This window comes from Corythoichthys intestinalis, chromosome 9 (genome assembly GCF_030265065.1).
Source record: "Corythoichthys intestinalis isolate RoL2023-P3 chromosome 9, ASM3026506v1, whole genome shotgun sequence".
NCBI classification, from domain to species: domain Eukaryota; kingdom Metazoa; phylum Chordata; class Actinopteri; order Syngnathiformes; family Syngnathidae; genus Corythoichthys; species Corythoichthys intestinalis.
Genome location: NC_080403.1, coordinates 42,003,352 through 42,023,277, shown reverse-complemented (window position 1 = coordinate 42,023,277; position 19,926 = coordinate 42,003,352). Strand labels below are relative to the sequence as shown.

Sequence of the window (19,926 nt, the reverse complement as noted above, 5' to 3'; positions counted from 1 at the left end):
AGTGCAATCCTAGCTGTCACTCACAACCACGTAAGACAGTATTTTTTTTTGTATGTGTATTATCTGTTTCTATGTAAGTCCATGTTTCTATCTTCTGTTCGTGAATGTTTCTGTTTCAATTTAAAAATAAATATACTGTACAGTATAAGCTATTTTGTTTTTAAGGAAAAGCTAGGCCACTCATTCCTAGCAGTTCATCCTTCTTGCCACTAGAGGGAAGTAGCGTAATTCTACGTCACGGTGAAAACAGAAGAAGACACTCCTTCGTTGCTAGTCAAAAAAAAAGCAGAAGAAATGTGATAAACAAAACAGCACGTAGGCCTTGAGAAACTACAAACTCGGACGTGGTTAATGCGAGGTTAAACCATTGTTTTTAGGTGGTGTGTATCGCAGTGACGTGTTTCAGTGCGGCTTCGTGTATATTCTGCTGGAATCTTTTTTGGTAAGCGCTATCATCATGACATTATTAGCTAAGCTAAGGTTAGCAAGCACGGTTTAATAAGCCAAAATTGCCACTACAGCTCCAAGAATGACCCGAAATCAATCATACAATCTGAATACTTGTTGTGGTATGTCAGTAAGAATTCAAAATTTGTTCGAACTGTTGGTCGCGCTTCCCGATGGCCATGGTTAGCGTTTGGTTGACTTGTTTGTATCACTTGTATCTGTTCTTTCAAATTTAGTTTAGGTGAGGTTCTGTCAAACATGATGTCGTCCAAGCCACATCATAATTAACGTTTGCGTTAATGGCGCACGGTTTTATCACTGTATAACTGGATAACACTTGGGAAAGATGCACCGTATGTTATAGAAAACGATGGCATCTGCAATATTTTACAATATATCATGTTCTGTTGCATGATTTTTAAAATTGATTAAAAAAAAAAAGTTGGCTGATTTCAAATCTGACATGTTTTTTTTTTAACCCCTGTATGATTTAGTTTTAATGCATTTTTAAAATGTAAATATAATGGTTTATAGAAATTCATATAGTTTCACTCATTCTAGTTTAACTTTTCAAAACTTTGCATAGTTGTTAGAGGTGTAACGGTACACAAAAGTCTCGGTTCGGTACGTACCTCGGTGTTGAGGTCATGGTTCGGTTCATTTTCGGTACAGTAAGAAAACAGAATGCAAAATATAATTGTGCTAGTTGTTTATTACACACCTTTGTGCTTTCAACAATAGGAACATTAGCCTATACAAAGCTAGAATTCTGCTCAAAAAGTAGCGGGTATTTAAAGATAATCCAACAACAATTTGCCTTTCAGACCCTGCGTATTGGTCAGCTTTCTTTCTGAAAGAAAGAAGAAAAAGGAAGTCCTGTGCTAAAGAGAAAAGCAATCCCAATGACAAAGATTTTAACATGTATTTTACAAATGAAATGCCTCATTGAATCTTTTTTTTTTCTTATGAACGGTTTTCAAAAGGTTTATTGGTGGATTTTCTCAAGTTAAAGCGCCACACAGAAATTAATAAATTTAATTGTGTAAGCAGGATCTGTGTATTATTATTTAATTACAGGTGTTTTAGCTCATTTCAATTTATTTTATTTAAATGGGCTATTATTTATTTTATGTTTTTATATTTTACAAATGTGATGTAGTATTCATTTATATTGTATATTTTATGTTGTATAACTTGAGTTCCTATGTGAATATTAGTTCATACTTGTTTTGTTGTAGTAGGAGGGTTTTGTATTGAACACGGGGGCTGTGTTGGTTATTATTATAGCAGAGAAGACAGCAGTAAAACAACAAAGACAAGTGAACTGTGCCCCGATCTACCACTCAAGAGATATGATGGATTCAAAAAGTGGGTTACGATTGCTTATTAGTTTAAAAATCGACCGGATCCACCGTATTTTTACATGAGTGACTTCCGGTCTGCCCGATCCTAGCTAGTAGTATTGACGCAGGAGGGCCGTGTCTCGCGTCAAATAATAAACTCTGCCGTTCTTTTCGCGTGCGTCGTGTTGAGCCGCTTCTGGGCAGCGTCTAACACGCGGCTGCACTGCGACTGGTGTGCATTGGCTGATTGACTTTAACGCCCGCGTTTCACTGCGTTGTCGCGGCGGTCACGTCGTCGCCCCGTTGGCGTTTCTGGGTTATACTGTACTACTATGTTGGTCCTCATTATAGTAGAGAAGACTGAGTAAATATAATCTACACAGAGAAACTGTAACCCTATCGACTCACAGCCTCGAAAAGTAAGGGTTACATAACGTCAGAAACTCGTTCGGTACGCCCCCGTTCCGAACCGAGCACCACGTACCGAAATGGTTCAATACAAATACATGTACTGTTATACCCATAATAGTTATATACATTTTTATAAATCATTGTTAATAGTAGCCTGTCATAGTTTTCACATATTTTAGCACTTTGACGTCAGTGGCAGAACAGCACATGTCACATTTTTCCTATCCTTGGTCTCGTGTCTGCAGTTGTCTAAAACGTGGCATAACAGGTTTTATTTTGCTTCATATTTTTATTTTCAGGCAATTTTAAGTGCCAGTTATCTACCCACTCTCTCAAAAATATACTGCTTTGCAATGATTTTTCTTTGGACAAAATTTTAATCTTGAACGTCAAGATCTTACAGGAAAAAAAATGTGAGATTTGTATTCAGCACCATGAAGCAACCAGTTTTTTGTTCACTACCGTAATCACCGTAATCCTCATATGCAACGGATTTACAGTTAGCATGCATCAATGAAATAAGTCATTAAATATTATGCTGGAAAATTGTGACCTAGAATTGTCAACGTTATTGGCATTTTTATGACAGAAATATTGCTGTAAACCGAAGTGGATGAAATACTGGCAGGCTTTAACAGGCCACACACAAAATGGTGTGGTACATGCCCCATCTGAATTCAACGCTTGTGATTGAAACCCTGCTTTTAATTGGCTGCACTGTCCATTATCATTGTGAACTTTCATGTTTTGTTACTTATTGAAGTCTAATTTCAATACATGTTCCTTAATATTTATTTTAATCAACAGAAAAAAGCTGCAGCCAAGAGTTCAACCCGTCCACGACTTCCCTGCTCATGTAAAGGGTCACCAGTGTACAGCAGACCTACCACACATGAGTGCTGTACTCTCCTTAAGCTGGGCCCAGCGCCATGCCTGATCGGGACAGCTCGTACCTGTCAGGTGGTTGTGGGAGTGGTGGGAACCTGAGCGAGGAGGGAGGACCGAGCTCTGCTTGCACAGCAGAGGGAAGAGGAATTTCAGGCGGGGGTGTTGGCGGCATGGGAGGAGGAGGAGCACTAGGCAATGGCAATAGTTGCGGGAACGGAGGAGGTGCGATGCAAAGTGCCGCTCTGACACCGAACGGGGTTTGTAGGGATTTTATACGCAACGTCTGTAAGAGAGGGAATCGTTGTCGCTTCAAGCATCCCGACTTTAATGAGGTGCCAGACTTGGGGGTGCAAAAGAATGAATTCATCTTTTGCCACGATTACCAGAATAAGGAGTGCCTGCGTGCCAACTGTCGCTTTGTGCATGGTTCTAAAGAAGATGAGGACTATTATAAGAAAAATGGTGAGCTTCCCCTCAGGTTGAGAGGGACAGTTGCAGCACGACTTGGACTCTCCCCCACGGATCTGCCGCATAGCAGAGGGGAAGTCCCAATCTGCAGAGACTTCTTGAAGGGGGAGTGCCAGAGGGGCAATAAGTGTAAATTTCGTCATGTGCAAAAAGACTATGAATATGAACCTGCCAGGGTTGGAGGGAGCGGCGCGATCGGGGCTGGTGCAGGTGGGATGGTGAATGCGGGAAGTGGCATGGTTGGTGGAGGAGCTGGGGGAGGAACCTGTGGGGGTATTCCTGGACTCGGGGGAAGTGTAGGTGGAAATAATATTATGGGGATGGGCTGCCCAAGCTTGGGTGGTTGCAGAGATCCAAGCCTCCCGGGAGTCGTAGGCGTTGGTACAGGTGGAATCAGTGGCTGCATGGCAATAGGACCATCAGGGAAGAGACGTTACGACATGACCTCACTGTCTGTGTATGACCCTTTGCTTGAGAGCGGGCTATTTGATTCCACGACCCTGGACAGTTCACTGGAACAGACTGCCCTTCAGATCAAGAGGCGGCGGCTAGAAGGCCTGCGACTGGCAGATGGCAGCGTCGGTGGGCCGTATGAGCTCGGAGTCCAGGCCGCCATGCCCACACGTCCTCTGGAGTACAGGTTCTTGGAGGAAGAAAACAACCTGCTGAGGAAGAGAGTAGAGGAGTTGAAGAAACAGGTTTGTACAAAAGCACTAAAACTACTGTAGAGCAACAGAACCTCTTAACATAATTTAAATTGACTATACAGGTAAGAAACAGCTTGTAGCGACCGTACCAAACTTGAATGAATAAAATAAAATTGACATGTATGGCAAGTTTAGTAAATTATCTCTTCAAATTAAATAAAAAAAAAAAAAATAGACTGTTTTACCTGGATGTGTTCGACGAATGCTCTGAAAGCACACATTACTCTATGATCAGCTGTCAAGCATTTCTTATCCCTTCACATCACAGCAAGTTTTAGCCAGGAGAAATTCAATCAGTCAAAGCTTCCCTGTGGCTGCAGTGCATTGTTCCACACTCTCAGGAGAGGCACGAAACATGCCAGCTCATGTGCTAATTGAGGTTTAGACTGGCAGCAGGCTAATCCGTAGCATCCCCTCCCTTGTTTTGGTATCTGTGTAAAGGTATAAAAACTCCACATAATGAAGACACTTGGAGGAAAGTCTGTCACATATCTTTCATCTTTAGTTTTACACTAAATGACAATTCATTTGAGCATATAATTCAGCTAGACACCTACCCAGAATGCTTTGCTTAACTCTTAAATGCATAACACATGGAACTAACATAATAAGAGAGTTGCTCTGGAAATTGTGGTTTGTAAGGTAGTTGCATTTTCGGGGTGTAGACACGGTTCTCTAGCTAACTGCACACTATCCGTAGAAATTAATGATGTCCCAATCCGATACTATTTTCGAAGTATGATTTGGTGACAACATCTGATCAGATCCAGTAGTCAAGTCAAGTGTTTTCGGTACCGTCATGCTTTTCGACTGCTGTAAATCAAACCACTAGGCTAATATGTCCGCTGAGTGAGAATACGGTTCTTTAGAAACTAATGATAGATTACCAAACGGGCTGTTACTAACTTAAAAAAAAAAAGTAATTAGTTACAAATTATTCATTCATTCATTCATTTTCCATGCCGCTATTTTCCTCACGAGGGTCGCGGAAGTGCTGGAGCCTATCCCAGCTACCTATGGGCAGTAGGCAGGGTACACCCTGAACTGGTTGCCAGCCAATCGCAGTAGTTACAAATTATTTCTCCCAAAAAGTAATTGAGTTAGTAACGCAGTTACCTCAACGTAAGAGTAATCAGTAACTTGGCAAGGTAACTGACGTTACTTTTCAAGTTCTACACGTTATTTAGGGGTGTGACAAAATATCAAAATGGTGATATATCGTGATACTTTGCATTAAAGATGCACCGATACTGATACTAGTATCGGCAGGGGGCGCCGATCCGGCCCGAAATGGTGGTATCGGTATCGGTGAGTACCAACAAAGACGGCGCCGATACCATTTACCGGTCCATTATTATAACATTTGACCAAAGCCTTTTTCTCCTCCTGGCGCTCACTACACTCTGTCTCTGTGTTGTGTGATGACACGTGAACACCAAGCAGCTATCGCTATTGGCCTGCTCCAGACCAATGAGAGCGGGCCAATAGCCACTGCTGACCAATCAAAAGGGGGCTTTTTCATATGGACGAAAAACAAACCAGGAAATATGGCGGCGGTCGGGAAATATTTCCAAATAGAAATCCCGTCAATTAAAATCAATGGCTGCGTGCAAGTTTTGCGGCCTGAAAGTTTGGAGATGTGGAGTTAAATCGGCCAGTTTCAATACCTCGAACTTGATAAAACATTTGAAGACGAAACGTGAACGAACACAACGAGTTTGAGCCTGCAAGAGCAGGACTGCTATCCAGAGGAAGAAGGCCGCTAGACCGGAGCAACAATCTCTGGTCAGTTCACTTCGTCTTCTTTACTTTTATTGTCTTTTACTGAAAGAAATGCCGCAGTAATTTAGGAAGTGTTTCCAAAGTATTGTTGCCACCTTTCAGAAATAGAAATAAGGGACTCCCACCTCCCGAAAAAAAGGAGAGACGGGATGCTGTGGTCAATTATTATTACTTATAATTGTTAGCGTCCGCAAATGCGGAAACAAGGTTGGACCTCGAAGCAGACAACAAGCGGGGGATACATAAAAGGGTTTAATGATTGCAAACAAAAAATAACACGCGATCGCGGGATAGTAGAAATAACAAAAGGACTCCGTGACAGCAGGTCGACGGACAAACTAAGACGATAGGCAGCGGTTACAAACGAGAGCAGCACACTAACAGAAAAACCCAATGCAGGGGCATAACAAGCAAATGTAGCGAGATTATTGTGCCAGATGTCAAATAGCGATCAGCAAGGCAAATATCTCGGCAGCCTTCTCTGAGATCACCCGTGCTTAAATGCTGCGTTGATGAGCCTGCATTGGATTCAAGTGCCACGCCCCCACGTCCAGTAACAAAACACAATCCAACCAGCAGCAGGATGTGACAATAATTTCATGAAAGTTGCACTGTTTGGACTTTGAGAGGTTTAAAAAAAGTTTATTCAGTTCATTCAGTTTATTATTATGAATTTATTTTTAGTTTCTTACTGTTGGGCTAGTATTATACATGTTTAATTAATTTCACAAATTTAGCACTATTTTGGCCTTTTGAGAGCCAAAGGTTTATTCAACTATTGTCTACTAGGGTTTAGTGTACTTTTTCCTATTTTGCAAAGGTAAGCAACAGCCTGACAAAGCCTTGATAGCAATGATTTCACATCCAATTATGTAGCTCTTTGGGGAAAAAAAAAAAAATTAGGGGAAAAAAAAAAAAATATATATATATATATATATATATATATATATATATAAAAACGGGGTGGTATCGGTATGGTATCGGTATCGGCCGATATTGCACAGCCAGGTATCGGTATCGGGGCCAAAAAATGGTATCGGTGCAACACTACTTTGCATCCCAAAAGGTTATCGATATGCCCCTGCCAAGAATCGAGATATCGTTTTAAAAAGGTGTCTATGTTTAAACAAAATTTTAAAAAAAGGAACCGACAAGTTGCAACAACAATCTTACACCATAATACTGTTTTAATTAACTCTATGGCTGCCATTGATGGCCCTCGACGCCCAATCCATTTAGACTCGAAGGTTCGAACGAACGTTCAGTCATTCGAAACCAGAGCATTCACAGTCACTCTTTCTGATTTTCAGGCCATTTATTGGTCACTTTCTGTATATTTTAGGGTATTTACAGGTTATTTCCTGTTGCGTTTGAGTCACTGCCTATTCATTTGGGGGATTCCTGGGTCACCTACTGTTCTGTAACCCCAAATCAACATGAATTGACTCATAAAGTGCCCCAAAATCAACAGGAAATGACGTAAAATCAACAAGGTAATGATCTAAAATACCCCAAAATTATCTCGTTGCCTAGCATTGGCTGCCATTGACGGCCATAGACGTTCAATCCGTTTGAAGCCTCCCAGTTCAAATGGATTGGATGTCTACTAGGGATAAACTCAATCCAATTCACAACAGAAGCTTGTTTTTCTGTTTATTAGTTTTTTGTAGAATATCTTAGGATGATTCCTGACCAATGCATCGATAATCGTTGTATCGCCTTATCGTGAGATCATCGTTATCTTTAGCCTTGTACCGCAAACCGTATCGTACCGTGAGATACCAAGATGTTCCCACTCCTAATGTAATTACATGATACATTCCATAACGTCTTACACATCAAATATGTTTATTTTAACTGACTGAATTGAACTGTCTTTTTCGTTAAAAAAAAAAAGGTCACACCTTTTACATTTTTAAAAATTTCACATATATAAGGGTGTAATGGTATACACACTTTCAAATGCTTTGAGAAAAAAGCCTTTTCCTTTTCCTGTTGTACTTAACCGGCACCAAACCATGACCAAGGTACATACTGAACCTTGATTTTTGTGTACTTTCACACCCTTTATATAGATATATTTTCCAATATGCAGATGAGGCTCTGAATCTCTTCCCTCTTCTATCTTTAGTTGTTTTTATTTAAAAAAAAAAAAAAAAATCACACAAGGTTTATGGATAAGTCATTCAAGAAAAGTTTAGGGCAAGTGACTATTTTTGGTAATAAAAAACAAAAATGATTATATTGTAGCATCTACAAGGATGATGCTCATTTGTTTATGATAATGGACACTCAAAAGGAAAACAGTCCAGTATTTTCAATTAATTGTACTCACCTGAACGCCACAAACTGTATTAAGAGAAAAAAAAAAGGTTACCCGAGAGTTTAAGATCACGCTCGCCACGCTAAATGCTAATGCTAGCAAAAGCGCAAATGGTATGCTAACGCTCTGAGCCACCTAGCATCACGTTTGCCCCCGCCCTCCCCTGCTTGGCTCTTTCCGTGTCCCTGAAATCTCTTGCTTCATTCAACCAAATTGTAGTAACGCACGCCTTCACATCCTCAGTACCGGTAACGCGGTTGTAAAGAGGGAAAAAGTTTACTCGAACTTAAATTACTCGAACGTTAGTCATGCTGTTATACTCTTAACGCTGTTGTTAACAACACTGGTAACAGCATTGTGTAATATTTTTGAAAAGGTACCAGCAGCACTCAGTGTTTTCCAAAAATATTTTTGCGTTTTTGTTTTTATTGGTCTAAAAATTATAGGTATCCGATCGGTAAAACATATCTTGAAAAAAATCAGATCGGAAGAAAAAAAATTCCGCAGTGGGACATCCCTAGTAGAAATTAAACGGTGGCGTACGCCGTACAGTGGACTTGTAGTGATCCCTCAACTATTTAACTGGGCACTTCCATTTATTTTTCTTGTAATTTTTGGGGAAACAACTTGTAAAAATGATTTTTGTAATTTCTGGTTTAAAAGATCAAGGGGGTTAATAAAAAATCCCCATTGCAATTATAACGGAGGTCATTTATTTGTAGAGTAGCGCTCTTTACATACAGGCCTGTTCCCGTTCCAGTTCCCCTGTAGAGGTTGAGTTATTGAAGTAAACATCTTAAAAATTTCAAAATGATAATCCCATGATTATGAAACTGCCATTGCGAGTGATAATCATGACTGTCATTTATTTTAGATTTTAGAGGAGTGTTGTCATGATCTTTTCTTCTCTTTGCAGGTTTCCAACCTTATCGCCACGAACGAGGTTCTCCTGGAGCAAAATGCGCAATTCCGAAGTCAGGCTAAAGTGATGACACTTTCTACCACGCCTGCCCCCACCGAGCAGACTCTGGCAGCCCCCGTCGGTGCGGTCAGCTCATACAACCACGGCATCGCCCAGACTCACACCACGCTAAGCAGCACCGGTCTCCAACCTCGACCAGTCACCCAGCAAGACTTGGTGGCACCAACCGGCGCTCCTGCGGCACCCCCGACGAACGCCGCTCCCCCGACTGCACCACCTCCTCACCTCAATCCTGAAATCACGCCGCTGTCTGCTGCTCTCGCTCAGACCATCGCCCAGGGTATGGCGCCACCTGTTTCGATGGCACCGGTGGCAGTTTCTGTAGCTCCGGTCGCAGTGTCCATGACGCAGCCTCTGCCGGGCATCACCATGAGCCACGCTACGACACCTATGGTGTCGTACCCCATCGCAAGTCAGAGCATGAGGATCACTACTCTTCCTCATATTACCTGATAAATGGTAATAGGATGACTTGTTACTTGCATAACGAGGCTCAACAAACTGTACTCAGGCCACACTGAAAAGAAAAATAGTGTAAAAAAGACGATAAAAAATAAGACTTGATTTAACCTCTTCAGACCCGCATTATTTCTGCTTGGCAAAAAAAATGCGCTGATTTTTACTCACTTATTGGTTATTTTTTATGTTAATGTGTTTCTGAGCAGAAATTGGCACTTAGTGTTATCCTTTTTTGAAGTTGCGTTTGGTCAGCCATTTTCAAAGAGCCAAAAAATGGCGAAGAGGGCGTGCCAAACCTTATGATTTGATTTCGATGGGTAGTTTCATCCAAATATCTCCCAGAGGTGGCAATAGCAATTAAATTCAGTGTATTTATTGGTTTAAGGACGTGAACGAGTCATGTCCTTTAGCAGCATGCTTAGGTCTGAAGTGGTTAAAATGATCTTATTATAAGAATAGAATTAAATAACTCAATGGGCTCAATATTGTTTGTTTGTTTGCCCAGCAATTGTCAGAGTATTGATATTATATGAGGGGTATCTAATGACAGTAGATACCTGTCTGATGGTTTCTGATGGATGCCTTTGTTTGCACGGGAATTCTGATTGCTATTAAAAACAATTGTGCATTTGTCTTTGTTTTGGGGGTGGAACATCGCAATGTTCCACAATACTTCAATTAAAGTTTCATTTACTGAATAGAACTTTTTTAATGACTTCTCGTATATATATTTTTTAAATCTTGTAAGTCTATTCTCTAAATTCTATTCATTCATTCATTGGCCGAAAAGTGTCATTGCATATAATTGACTTTTATATATATATATATATATATTTCAAAGTTGTAAAGCAATAAAACTACAGCAAAAATGAATGAAATGAACAAAAAAATATTTTTTTGTAATGGGTCAAAATTATTTTTTGAACAGATCGTGTGACTAGCAACAAGACGGTTATTTGCGTTGCATATAATTTTCCCAAAAAAAAAAAAAAAAAAATCAGGGGAGGGCAATTTTATTTTTCAAATGATTTTTTCTTTGATTGAAAATAATTTTTTTGATTGAAGCAACTTTTTGGGGAGTAAATTATTTAGACAAAAATGTCCTACCCATAATATGGCCCAACCACAAAAAGGATTGCTTCAATCAAAGGAAACTTTTCCAATGATAATTAAGTGTTGAAATGCAAATTTTTCAATCTCAAATATTTTTTCGCATTCAAAAACTTTTCCATGATTGAAATTTTTGTTTTTTTGATTGAAGGGATTTTTTTTTTTGAAAATATATTTTTTTGAAGCAACTTATTTTTTGATTGAATAAAAAAAAAAAAAAAAAGTCCTAGCCAAAATGTGGCCCAAGCACAAATCAACATTGCTTCAATTTAAAAAAAAAAAAGCTTTCACTTGCATTTTTTTAGTTTTTTAGTTTCAAATTCATTTTTGCATTCAAACACTTTTTTTTTTTTTTTTAAATTAAAGCGACTTTTTTGTTGAAAATATATATTTTGATTGAAGCAACTTTTTTTTTTTTTTTTTATGAAGCAATTTTTTTTTTGATTGAATAATAAAGACACAAATCTACCTCCATATGCATACATATAGTACATTTTAAAAGTTTATACACTGCAACAGTTTGTCCAAATGGATTTAGCGTGGTTTGGTCCAGTCGCAGCAGGATTGAGTCAAGGATGCATAGTTGGTTCAAGAGGGCGTGTTTTCATGTGAGATAACGGGACTGCACTGAAGAAACGAGCAGAACTCGTAGCCGCAGCGACTTCTCCTGCAAACTCGACCGCAAAACCACATCGCCCAGGCAGATTTCGCTATCATTTTAAATAAGCGGTTCGGATCTTGAACTGAGCAGCGAAGTTCCGTGTTACGGTACCTTTACTTGACGTGTTTCGATTAATGTCGTATTAAACCAGTAAGGAAGCTCTTGAACGAGTTATCTTGATTCAGTCGTTAATTATCAAAGCACTCATCTGCGATTCCGAAGATTGGCAAGACAATGGAGAGCGACAAATCGGAGCCGAAAGTCGCCGAGAGTTTGGGCCCAGACAAGCCCGAGAAGAACGCAGCGAATCCCGACGCAGAAGAGCAGCCTCTTCCCAAGGCTAAAGGGATTAACGCCGTGGCAGTATTGTGGACTTTTGGGAAGTGTCTGGGTGCTTTGCTTCCCGTCTACCTGGCCGGCTACTACCGGGTCAGTACCAGCTTGCTGGTGTGCGGTATGATGGTGTACACGGGATGGAAGCACGCCAGAGAGGCCAAGGAAGAGAGGCTCAGGTCGGCCATCCAGCTGTTCGGCGACGAGCAGGAGCATGGTAGCTTGAAAATGTCCAAAATAAAGCGAGATCTACCTGCGTGGGTAAGATACCATGCGATCCACTCACATATCCACACATCAGCTTTAATCTACTGATCTACATAAAGAAACAATTCAAAGAAAAACAGCATAAGCAAAAATGGAACTGTTTTTAACAATTAAAAAACAACACGAGCAAAAAAAAAGTGATGTGAGTACTGTATTTACATTATTTTGGGTGGAGCATCAATTAGTAGTACTCCCAAAAGAGGAATCAATGTATGTGTTCGGGCATCTTGACAGAACGAGCCCTAAATGGAAATGGATATAGCCAGGAGTTCTCCTATGAAGCCACACCCAGTAGGAGTTTTTGTCCAGTAGGTCCCTGTAGATACTTGCAGAGTGCTTTTCCACGATGGTGTTGGCAAACAGACAAAATGCATAAGTATGATGAAGAATAGACATGTGCTCACTGAGACTTCTGTAGTCTAATGCATTCCTGAAATGTAGAGCTGTAGTAGCCGTTTAACAAACACAAAGTCTATAAAGTGACGTTGACTCAAGATACTTGTCAGACATTTTGCACTTTTTGTATTCAATTGTCTTTATCTTTAGTAAACACAAATTATTAAACTATAGAAACACTGTGGCAAATTATTCTTACTTGTGTCATGGATAGCTTTCAGTCACAACTAGACATGTGCCGATTACCTGTTTCAAGGTATACCGTGGTATGAAAACCTCAAGGTTTCAAAACTGCAAAATATTTCCGTCATACTGTCCTTAAGGTATTTAAAATGAAAATGTTTTATGTCCCAAAATTTCATGGATAAATCCGTCGCTTGCAGCTGCAAGGCCTAACCCTCCCCCTCCGGTTGTTGCTCAGTGTCAGTGAGTCAGCTGTGCTACAGGATGGCCGGAGGAGGTGAAACTCGTGAACTTTTTTCCCCATCGAAGAAAACCAAATCGCTGGTATGGGAATACTTCGTCTACAGAAAAGTTACAGACGGCTGCGGCTTAGAGGAGGAGGGCCAACCGAAAAAAGTTTGCGGAGGGTGGCTGCCGAAGAGGCAATACCGCCGAAATGATTTCGCATTTATACAAAATTAAAGGTTAGTAAAGACGGTCTTGAATGTTTCCCACCAGCTACGAGAGTTAACTCCAGTGTGTTTCGTGTGTCTAGCGGTGGTAAAACTTGTTTTTTTTTTCTCTCTCTCTGGCAATTGTCTGTGTTGAGAAAGAGTGTGTGTATAATGTAAGCATGATACGAGTCATACACACATGCCTTACATGGAAAATAATTCAATTTTTTTTTGTTCTGATGGCTCACCTAAAGAACTGCATTTTAGTTTTATATTATTTTATATTTTATTATATATATTTTATTATATATACTGTATATATATGTTATAATTATTAATTTTAACTTATACACTTATTTTCCAATTTGCTAATATGTTTTGAAAAATGAAAATCCTGTTCAATGGAAAAAAGTTTATTAATTACATTTTTTAAAAACCTAGATATGTCAAAGTAACACATTTTAGAGCTGTAATTGCAATACCTGAAACCGTGATATTTTAGCTTAAGGTTGTCATACCGTCAGAATCGTACAACGGCACGGGCCTAGTCATAAGATTAGGTACGCATTCGCCTTTCTTATGGAGTGCATTAAACAGAGGGATATTTGTAATATTATTCACATTAGATCTACAATTGTAAATAATAATAAAGTGACTATTTTTGTTCATTTGAAAATCGTGACCGGGGGTATGCATATATGGACATTATATTTGGGTCATGTATGACACAATATTAACATTTGGTGTAGCTAACATACTTTATGTCAATACCAGGTCTCAATTATGATTATATATACAGTACATATATTTTATCAGTCATTGTTTTTATTTATTTATTCATAAATAAATAAATAATACAATAACAATTAAAAACATTTATTCATTCAGTATCCGAGCCGTTTATCCTCGCAAGGGTCATGGGGATGCCGAAGCCTATCCCAGCTTACTATTGGCATTAACCGGTGTACACCATGAATCGGTTGCTAGCCAATTGCAGGCCACCAGAAGACGAACAAACATTCGTACTCGCATTCACGCCTATTAATTTAAAAGACAATTTAAAGTGTTGCCTATCATCATATTTTTGGAATGTCAAAGGAAGCCTGAGTACCCAAAACTCATATAGGCTCAGGGAGAACATGCAAACTCCACACTAGGCATGTGCCGGTATGAGATGCTGATGGTAAGATAACCTTAAGCCGAAATATCACGGTTTCATGGTATAACAGTATTGCAATTACAGCCCTAAAATGTGTTACTTTAAAAAATCTGGGTTAAAAAAAAAAATATATATATATATATATATAAACTTTTTTCCTTTGAACAGGATTTTTATTTTTCAAAACATATTGGCAAATTGGAACATAAGTATAATGTTAAGTTAAAATAAATTTAAACAAAAAAAAATAAAATAAAATAAATGCAGTCTTTTAGGTGAGCCCAAACCCACAGCTTAACATTATTACTATCAGAACAAAAATAATTTAATTAGGTTCCATAAAAAGTATATGTGTATGACTCGTAATATGTTTACATTATACACACACTCCCTTTCTCAACACAGACAGCTGCCAGAAAGAAAAAACACCATGTTTTACCACCGCTAGACACACTAAACACTCTGGAGTTACTCTCGTAGCTGGTGAAAAACGTTCATGACAGTGTTTACTAACCTTTAATTTTGTATAAGTGCAAAATCATATTGGAGGTATTGCCTCCTCGGCAGCCACACTCCGCAAACATGTTTACATGTTGGTTGGCCGTCCTGCTATTAGCCGCTGCCGTCTGTAACTTTTCTGTAGCCAAAGCATTTCCATACCAGCGATTTCGTTTTCGTGAATGGGGGAAAAAGTTCAGAAGTTTCACCTCCTCCAGCCATCATGTAGCACAACTGACTCACTGACACTGAGCAACAACCGGTGGGGGAGGGTTGAGCCTTGCAGTTTCAAGCGAGGGATTTCTCTCTGCATTTTGTGACATAAACAATAGCCAATACCTTGGTATACCTTGAAACCGGTACTCGGTACATGTCTACTCCACACAGGAAGGCTGGAGCCCAGGATTGAACCATTGATCTCAGAATTGTTGAGGTGGAAGTGCTAACCACTCATTCACCATGCCGCCCGATTAAAAAAAAAAAAATACAATTAAAGCTGACATATATGTTGGTTATGTCTCCCAACAACACTCTAAAGTTATTGATTAATTTTTTATGTAATAGTATTTGACTCATTGACTGCCATTGACAACAACAGACATCCAATTCATTTAACCTGGGAGGTCTGACTGTGAATGCTCATCTTTCAATGCCATTGAAGGTGCTTGATGACGCCCAATCCTTTTTGACTGTGAAGGCTGGCAACCTCTACCCTTCAACATGGATTGGAGCTCTAGCACGATCAATGGCAACCAATGAGTTAAATGAGTACCCTAAAAACTCACACTCACTCACAACCATTGGCAGCAATAATATCAATGTCCATTTTTGCCTAGGACGGTTGGAAGTGATTTACTGCCAACCTTACCAGTCAAAATGGATTAGATATCTATCGCCATCATTGGCAGGGGATGTCTTCACCCTCCCTCTCTCTTTCCCCTCTATTCAGTTATTTTCTTTCACGCAAGTCTGAATTAGGGTAGAAGGTGAGCTGGACCTTATTCCAGCTGACTGAGCAAGAGGCGGGGTACAACTTGGACAACCGTTATTTTGCTTGCTTGAGGTTGTCCATTGTTTCCAATGATGACAATCAATCTCTCTTTTTGTGAGTCCACTTCATGTGGCTGCGTAGGCCAATCCGCGATCTGCATTACTTGCCACAGGGAGAGCAGGTGAAGACATTGACTGGGGGTGTGAGTTAGAGCTGGGCGATATGGCCTTAAACATGTATCACGATAAATTGAGCAGATTTATCTCGATAACAATAAATGCCGATAAATTCGCCCAAGCGGTCTGTTATATAATTTGAAAATCTGAATCAATGCATGAAATACAGATTAACTATTTCTTGTTGATTTATTTACCAGCATTCAATTTGATATACTGTATTTAACAATTGTACATGCAGTCTAACCATTAAGTTTATAAAAATGTATTGTAAGCAATAAGAATTCAAGTATGAACATTTATAACAGCGTGTATGACTTGAACAATGTACATTGTCACAATCAATATGCCTGTGCAAACATGTAATTGTAACACAAATGACTTGCAGCTTGAACAGTACACTTCAAAAAGACAACTTATTGTTAATGGCTGCTGTGACATAATTATTAAATACAAGTGTTTACTTTATGGTTTAAGGGTTTTTTCCCCCCCAGTGCATTTTTTAATAAATGCACGCACAATAAAAATAGCTGGGGCCATTTCTCGGTCATTATAAGTTTTGCCGTTGGATTGTACTTTATGCTGAATGCTTTACCATCACAAAAGCTATCAGAGGAATCACACACAGACAGATACAAAATAACGCCACATAGTAATTGCTAGATGCAGTCCGTGCCCAATCCACTCATTAAGTTCAGCCGTTTCGACAATGTTAGAGCCGCTATCCGACTCCATAACGTTCATTTGTAGCGTTAGCCGCTAGCTAGCGTTAGCCTCGCTACCAGTAGAAAGCACTGAAAGCACCATCTCCGGAAATCGTGAGAACAAAGGAGGACAGCGGGTGAAAGCCCGTCTGGATGCCACCAAGACTCTACTAAATGTCGGTTGAAAGTTTGGTGAACCTCCCTTAAGCTACACTCCATCACGTTTTGCTTGTAGCGTTAGCTGCTAGCGTTAGCTTACGGGCTTTTGTTTGATTGGCTTCCTGATGATCACGTGACTCCCTACGTAAGCACATTCACTGCTTTCTTAAAGGGGAATGAACATAGACGAACAACACAGAATCAAAGCGGGATGAAAAGACTATATTTTCTTGTTTTATTAATTTACCGAATTTACCGACATGGTCAAAATTACGTCGGTCATCGTTAAGAATTTCGGTGACGGTAAATTTTCGGTTTACCGCCCTGCTCTAGTGTGAGTACGGGACTGGCTTCATGTCTCTTTTGACGTTTCCTGGTCCGTCAGTCACCTTGGTCCTTCTCTAGTCTGTGTACACCTTGTTGGATGAGCTGTCGGCAGATCGATCGTTGAGCTGCAGTGGTTTCCAGCTGGGTGGAGTTAAGACCACATTTTTTCATGGCAACCATTCACATCTAAGGAAACAACTTTTGATTTCAATGAACCAAACATGCATGTTTAACCAAATATTTCGGCTCAATTTAACTATTCCTTTTATTTCTTCACCACAGGTCAACTTTCCGGACGTTGAGAAAGTAGAATGGCTGAATAAGGTAAAAATAATGTGTTTGTTTGGCCTTTTTATTAAAGCACACAAGGGATCAAACACAGCTGCTGTGCTGACTGACACTTAGACAACGACATGTGACGGTCGCTACAGCAATGTTGCAGACAGAGAAGGCAACCCCCCCTTCTGTTGTTGCAGTTACAGTCTGTACTGCTACCGCCACAGCAGTACAATATTCGTGCCAGTCAACCCACTCAACATTTCCACTTCATTGCGGTCCTGCACACAGGAAGAGGGAGGAGCAGCCCCCCACATTAAGGAACAGAAACAGCTGCCTTTGTCCCCATGTTCATATGATTATAAATGTTTATTATAAAGTCATAGAAAAGCAACACCAATCATGCTAACAGGATCACAAGATGTCAGAGGCAGACAAAGTAGAGTTTTGAGTCTGCAACGAGAGGACATCGCAGCCTCCACGTGAGCAGGCATCTGATGACTCATTCTCCACTCATGCCATTTGTTGCCAACCTTTTATAAAGTCACACAGACTAGCACACAACCAACCTCTGTGCCTGCTTCTCATTCTTTCTCCTGCAGGACTAGAATTTGTTTTCATGGCAACATAATAGGCTATGAAAAAAGATAGATAGCTGAGCAATTCCCTTCTTGTGCCTAAGGAGATAAGAAGCTGTTTACAGTGCAGTTGCTCATTTAACATAAATGGCAAAAACACGATTTACAGAGATAAAAGTGCCTCTATTTTTGTTAATATGTGTTGATGGTAGTAATGCTCAGTTTTGGAGAGGTATTAATCTAATGTGTTTATTAGGGTTGTTCCGATCATGTTTTTTTTGCTCCCGATCGTTTTAGTTTGAGTATCTGCCAAACCCGATATTTCCCGATCCGATTGCCTTTTTTTTGCTCCCGATTCAATTCCAATCATTCCCGATAATTTTTCCCGATCATATACATTTTGGCAATGCATTAAGAAAAAAAATGAGTAAAATTCGGACGAATATATACATTCAACATACAGTACATAAGTACAGTATTTGTTTATTATGACAATAAACCCTCAATATGGCATTTACATTATTAACATTCTTTCTGTGAGAGGGATCCACAGATAGAAAGACTTGTAATTCTTAAAGGATAAAAGTGACTTTGTATATTGTGACTAAATATTGCCATCTAGTGTATTTGTTGAGCTTTCAGTAAATGATACTGTAGCCATTTAACTTCTGCCCAAATGCATGATGGGAAGTGCAACCATGACTGTGTGTCGTGGTACCAATTGATATATCTTCTCTGCGTTGGGAAATAACATAGGGTGTTAAGAAAAAGATCAACCACTACCTTTCTTGCCCACATTGCTTACCACGAATATTCTAATCTTTGGGAGAGGGATTGTAAGGCTTTAGCCATTTAAAAAAAGGCTCCAAAGGCTGCCAGAATTCACTCTACTCGTTTTACGCTGCCTTTTAGCTTTATATACTGTATGGGTAAAACGGCGCCTTTATAGATTGAACACGACAATGCGTGAGTGGGTCGTGTAGCGCATGCGTTTATTGCGTTAAATATTGTAACGTGATAAATGTAAAAAATATTCTCGCCGTTAACGCGATAAATTTGATAACCCTACCTTAAAGTGCCTGTGACACGAAAAAGCATGTTTATTTCATAATACACGCGGTATTTTATGCCCCTGAATGATATGGACCGCTTGGATGTGTGTGGAAGCGATCGCTATAATTATTTAGTTTTTTGAATCCCGCGCCATGAAAATGAGTGACTTCCGGCTTCGGTCTTGCATTGAGGAGGAGGGCGCTGTGACGTGTACGGTAGAAGACGTTCTCTTCACTATACAGTGTACTGTTGTGTATGAGGACGAAGGATTCAGCTGATTTTGCGGATTAATACTTTTATTTTTTGCATCACGCCAGCCAAACGGCTGCAGAAAAATCATTCTGTATGCGGTAGAGGCGTATGCGGCTTTTTGGAGTTTCAAAAGGTTCCCATTCACCGTGGATATTTACTGTGGGACCATTGGACTTACAAGGAAGTGAGTAAACATCTTGTTTTGTATTATGTCAAATACGAATACAGTGATTACAAAGTAAACACTATAAAATTCCTTTAAATAAAGGACTACTTACGTTTGATCATTGATAGGCATGTAAAAAGCTATCCTCATGCTCATTAGCAGTTAGCTGTTAGCGCGTTAGCTACACAACAACTCCAGCCACCCTCCTCCAGGGAACGAACTGTAAATTGCTCTCCGCCGGGCGGTTTGCCGATCCGCAAAGAAACTCGACAACCGGGTCGTCATGTCAAATAATCCAGGCTAGTTATGTGTGATTTTCCACTTCGAAGACTTTGAAACATCCCTCGGTTCGGGTTAGCATGTCGGCTAGCTGTCACTGCTTCTGGTCTGTTT

At 39.8% G+C, this 19,926-nt stretch overlaps 2 protein-coding genes across 3 annotated transcripts in view; both read left to right on the top strand.

The window, feature by feature from the left end:
• The first annotated feature begins 247 nt into the window (after positions 1–247).
• Positions 248–10,589, top strand: zc3h10 (zinc finger CCCH-type containing 10). The gene is made up of 3 exons (XM_057847233.1): positions 248–442; positions 3,009–4,255; positions 9,286–10,589. Exons 2-3 carry the CDS (start codon positions 3,131–3,133, stop codon positions 9,802–9,804), a joined length of 1,644 nt encoding a protein of 547 aa, XP_057703216.1. The 5' UTR covers positions 248–442; positions 3,009–3,130; the 3' UTR covers positions 9,805–10,589.
• Positions 10,590–11,479: 890 nt separating this feature from the next.
• Positions 11,480–19,926, top strand: part of esyt1b (extended synaptotagmin-like protein 1b) — a 59,515-nt gene continuing 51,068 nt past the window's right edge. The window contains exons 1-2 of one of the 2 annotated variants that reach the window (XM_057846128.1): positions 11,480–12,175; positions 17,491–17,532. In XM_057846128.1, the coding sequence (XP_057702111.1) occupies positions 11,816–12,175; positions 17,491–17,532 (402 nt within the window). In that variant the 5' untranslated portion in view covers positions 11,480–11,815. Of the gene's footprint in view, positions 12,176–17,055; positions 17,359–17,490; positions 17,533–19,926 lie in introns of those variants that run through there. The other variant, XM_057846129.1, reaches the window with a different exon arrangement.